Source organism: Penaeus chinensis, chromosome 38, assembly GCF_019202785.1.
Source record: "Penaeus chinensis breed Huanghai No. 1 chromosome 38, ASM1920278v2, whole genome shotgun sequence".
Lineage (NCBI taxonomy): Eukaryota > Metazoa > Arthropoda > Malacostraca > Decapoda > Penaeidae > Penaeus > Penaeus chinensis.
Window position 1 is genome coordinate 14,777,333 of NC_061856.1, and position 5,000 is coordinate 14,782,332.

General features: G+C 34.7%; 2 protein-coding genes across 5 annotated transcripts in view; one reads left to right on the forward strand and one right to left on the reverse strand.

Moving 5' to 3' along the window:
- The window catches only part of LOC125045943, a 22,933-nt gene extending 18,720 nt beyond the window's left edge, over window positions 1–4,213 (reverse strand). The window contains exons 1-8 of the mRNA XM_047643542.1: window positions 4,065–4,213; window positions 2,974–3,037; window positions 2,690–2,827; window positions 2,367–2,504; window positions 1,959–2,114; window positions 1,328–1,519; window positions 578–734; window positions 99–169 (exon numbers count right to left, since the gene is read on the reverse strand). Coding sequence (XP_047499498.1) covers window positions 99–169; window positions 578–734; window positions 1,328–1,519; window positions 1,959–2,114; window positions 2,367–2,504; window positions 2,690–2,827; window positions 2,974–2,990 — 869 coding nt within the window. The 5' untranslated portion in view covers window positions 2,991–3,037; window positions 4,065–4,213. The remainder of the gene's footprint in view (window positions 1–98; window positions 170–577; window positions 735–1,327; window positions 1,520–1,958; window positions 2,115–2,366; window positions 2,505–2,689; window positions 2,828–2,973; window positions 3,038–4,064) is intronic.
- Window positions 4,214–4,395: 182 nt separating this feature from the next.
- The window catches only part of LOC125046174 (RNA-binding protein 34-like), an 11,604-nt gene continuing 10,999 nt past the window's right edge, over window positions 4,396–5,000 (forward strand). Inside the window, exon 1 of one of the 4 annotated variants that reach the window (XM_047643858.1) lies at window positions 4,396–4,507. The gene's annotated coding sequence lies outside the window, so the exon portion shown is untranslated. Of the gene's footprint in view, window positions 4,508–4,682; window positions 4,702–4,784; window positions 4,804–5,000 lie in introns of those variants that run through there. The other 3 variants (XM_047643861.1, XM_047643859.1, XM_047643860.1) reach the window with 3 other exon arrangements.

Consider the following 5,000-nt stretch of genomic DNA (forward strand, 5'->3'; position numbering starts at 1 on the left):
AAACAAACATGATCTCTTGAGTATCTAATCAAGTAAATAAAAATAATCTAAACTGCTACACTACCTTGAAAGGAAGGCACCCCTTTCAGAACACTTACTTAATCATCGCCACTCTTTTGGACTCGTTAGGGTCAGCAACAGCAGCATTACGGAATCGAATGGTCTCGATCTGGATTATCAAAAACAAGATACATTGCATTGGTCAAAAGATTGGGATGGATGAAAATGTATTTGTAGACAAATACAACAAAGTAGTTATCATCATAATAATATTTTTTTAGAACAACCTCAACTTTATAAAGTTTTACCCAGAGATTGGATATAATCATTGCATTTCAAATTTCAAATGAAAAAGAACCAGGAACTTATATATGAAAAATATGCAACCTTTATATATTTCCACTTTAAACATTATTACATGTATATGTGCATATTTTTATGTGCATCTGTACATGTATATGAGCACATATATATGGGTATACATATGTAGGTATTTATGTGTACATCTTTATACATGTACACACAGATATAAACTTAATAGAAACAAAAACAAAAAAAACAAAACATAAGTACTCACCTCACCATATTCTTTAAAAATATTACGCAATGCTGATCGCTTTGTTTTAATATAAACATTGCCAACAAATATGGTACGACGATCAATTTCTTCTTTTTCTTCATCACTCAATCCCTTAGTAGATTTTTGTTCATCTTTGTCCTCCTCCACATCATCTCTGTAAAAAGAAAGGCATGAGAACAAAACAAAAGCAGGAATACTTAACTCACCGTCTTCCCTCTCAATCAAAGCCCAACCACTGGATTTGTGTGAATACATTTTACTGTTTAAAGTAAACCCATTGTTATGACAAGGATATCTATTTACACAGTGGCAAAAAGCAACAGAACTGAAATACGTTTAAGCAGTAAGTAAACCCATTGTTATGACAAGGATATCTATTTACACAGTGGCAAAAAGCAACAGAACTGAAATACGTTTAAACAGTAAGTAAACCCATTATTATAATAAGGATATCTATTTACACAGTGGCAAAAAGCAACAGAACTGAAATACGTTTAAACAGTAAGTAAACCCATTATTATAATAAGGATATCTATTTACACAGTGGCAAAAAGCAACAGAACTGAAATACGTTTAAACAGTAAGTAAACCCATTATTATAATAAGGATATCTATTTACACAGTGGCAAAAAGCAACAGAACTGAAATACGTTTAAACAGTAAGTAAACCCATTATTATAATAAGGATATCTATTTACACAGTGGCAAAAAGCAACAGAACTGAAATACGTTTAAACAGTAAATTACACAAACTTCTCATCATCTGCTTCTTTATTTTCTTCTGATGGCTTCTCAGCTGTGTTTACTGACTTCATTTTCTTTTTCTTATTTGTCTTTACTCCTCCTTTATTCTCGGCAGTATCTTGGCTGTCACTCTTCCTCTTTTTCTTGTTTTGGGTTTTTGCTTCTGGATTTTCAATCTGCATCTTATCATCATTGCTGAAATAGTTTTCAATATCATATAACCCAGAAAGATATATGATAACACATCTTGGACAATTTGGAGCTACTGTAATACACTAAAGAATGAAGGTAGACTAAATCAAAATATAATACCTTAAATGCCAACCAGAAATCTAAAACAATTAACAGTTTTAAATCTGAATTTCCTGGCTATAATCTGCCAACTTCCACTCACCAGGACAGTTAATATATTTATCACTACCAGCATTGCATATAATAATAAGAGAGTGCTTTTATATATGCTGTACAAGGAAAAATAAAATTCATTGAGGATTAAAAAAAACAGTAATTCAAGAAATCCAGTGTACATACCAATACATCTGTCAACACCTTAAAGCCTAGTACGATGTCTGGTACCAATCAAAACTGGCATAAGGCCAAGAATGAATAAACTCAAACTATTAGTTATACAAACCTCTCTTCATCTGCACCTTGATTTTCTTGCAAGGCCTCCTGAGCTGTCTCTAATGACTTATTCATTTTCTTTTTCTTATTTTTTTTTGCCTTTACATTTTTCTTTGGAGAAGCTTGGTCCTTTTCCTTATTTTCCAACTGCTGTTCATTACCATTCCTGAAACAGAAGAAGTCTTCAATACATGTATGCCTGAAAGATAGCCAAGGACATGATAATTTGGACAATTTTGGAGCTGCTGAAATGCATGAAAGAAAAAAGATGAATCAGTAAATAAAACCTAAAAGGACAATTCAAGAAATCAGGGGTATACATAACAGTGCTTTTGAAAACATCTTAAAATGGAGTATCTGAAATAAAAGTATGTTTCAAGTTTCCCCAAACTATATACTGTACATATGCTGCACTTACCTAGAACCATTCTCTTGTTTCTCCAAACCATCATTAATCACTCCATCTGCAGGTTCTTCATTTATGGCTTTCTTCACGGGAGTCTTCTTCGTTTTCTTCTTTTTGGGAACTGTTTTGGGTGCAACTTTCTTACCCATTCTGGAAGATTTTGACAACTTTAGAGCTATTGAAATACACTATGAAAATGAATCAATAAATGAAACCCAAAGAAACAATTCAAGAAATCAAGAGTATACATAATAGTGCATCTGAAAATGCTGAGTGGCTGAAATTCTTCATATATAACTTGTTTCCATAGACTATACGCTACATACTGCATTTACCTAGAATCACTCGCTGCTTTTTTCAAACTACCATCAACCTTTGCATCTACAGGTTTTTCATTTATGGCTTTCTTTGCTTGAGTCTTTTTCATATTCTTCTTTTTGGAGACTGCTTTGGGTGGGACTTGCTTACTCATTCTGCATTAAAAGACATTCACAATGAAAATTCTAAATATATCATAATAATTACATCTTAACAGAAAAGATTGCAAAAATTTTCTGAGATTAGCATGTTAGTAACAATAGTGTAATTTGAAGAGTCTGAAATGATATGATGAACTCACTTGGTCACAGACACCATCCTGATAATTATTTACAGTACAGTCAATTCGCGTTTTAGACTTCCCACTGAAAATAAAGAAAAAAATTATAGTATTAATACAGTTCAATGAACATCCAACCTGGTGATCAGATGTGCAAATAAAAATGAGTACCCATGTTGATGATTAGCTTTTCATTTCTGAATGCCTCCCTTCTTGAAATAAAACTCATTAGGTTCTATAGTTTGCCTAATATAGCATAATGATAAAATGCTACATATACAATATCATGACCACTACTATCACATAGAATCTTTAGTTATATATTTCCAAAATCATTACATAAAAGATGCAAAATCTTTCAAAAAGAAAAAGAAAAAAGTTATGGATACTGCTGATTATGGAAAAATAAATGTATATATAAAGCCTAATAAATTTCAGTATAAGGTTTATCAGCGACTACTTTGCATAAAATTAACTATATAAATCAAAATATTCTCAGTACTTGGATGAGATATTGCCAACTATCCCCTGATTTTCATTACCATGAAAATATCAAGTGTAGGTCAATTAGTGATCTGAAAATGACAGTCTTCTGACAGTCAAATACAATGATCAACAACAATTCTTGTTAATTAACAAATCAACCCATTCTTTACACCCTGACACAAATGGATTAATCCCTACGGTCCTGATGAGATGACCAATGCGTCTGGAAAAAAAATTGGCGTGACGGGCAGGTGACCTTGACATGTAACACTGGGAAAATCTGGCTATGGGCCAAGGTGACCAGCCTGGAGAGGTCTCACAGACATATGGTTAAGTCACACCCCAAGTGTGGCACAGGCCTCATGAGGTGCCCATCTCTCACCCTTCTGTTGGTCCCATGGGTTTGTGCAAATTTTGGGATCTTTGATGTTTACACTGCGCTTACCTACTGTCTCTCCGACTACTACTGGTGAGTATCAGTACTAAAGTGCTATCCAGTACTTAGAATCTTACCAAAATAATTACCACATATACTACACTATTACAAAATAGATCTTTGCATCAAATATTACACTGAACTACTGTGCATCTTACATACTACATCAACTGGCAAAGAGTAATATTACCCATAACACGTTCTATTTCACGCCTAAATGTCCTTTTTTGCTCGGGAAACTAGAATTTCAGGCGAGGGGTCTCCGCGTCGGTCCTCCACGTGCGAGCAGGACATGCGCGGTGTTCTGCCCGTGTCCAAATGGCTATTCCACTTCCTGACTGCGGCCTCGGACAGCGGTATTCATCTTTTGGAAAGCTATGAACGTATAATTGAAACACTTATCCCGTTTTGGATGAATCATTTTCTCTGTAGTACTCTTCCTGTTTTTCAGGTACCTTTTCATTCTCTTCAACTATTCCTCAACTGGAATATTCCATATGTATATTCGGTTGCTTACTGTCAATGTGGGGCTACAGTCACAGGAATCGAACGAGTGTGACGTCACATGAAAATAAACTCACATGTTGAACGTAAATTTCTTCGTATAATTTACTGAAATTCGATAAAACAAAAGTAAGTTACTTCCAAGAAGCCTTTTATATATGCTTAAACACTTGATTCTGTACCCTTCTTATCAAATCGAGAAGGGAGTGACAAAATAAATAAGATTTTAAGATTTTATTTAGAGATTTTTCAGCACGAACTTCGAGGTAGGTCCGTGTTTCTATTGTATTAATATACGGACATGCGGGAGTGCCCAGTGCCAAGTCTGTCCATGCTATCCCTTGCCTTGAATACATGAGGATTAGGAGTGGCAGCCCCCCAGGAGGGGATTGCGAGGGGCACAGTCCCCTGCACTTAACAATATAGTGACTGATACTGTGTATATTATTCATAATTTACTTCACAATTTCCCGGATACCTTTCGTGCCCTCCCCTGCAATCGGGGCCAGAAAAGTGGGGGTTTGGGAGAGGTTCCACATCATAATTTCAATATGTTTGGTTATTAGAAAGTGAGAGGAAGTCATGGATACCAAAATCATCACAATCAGTTATGTGACACTGT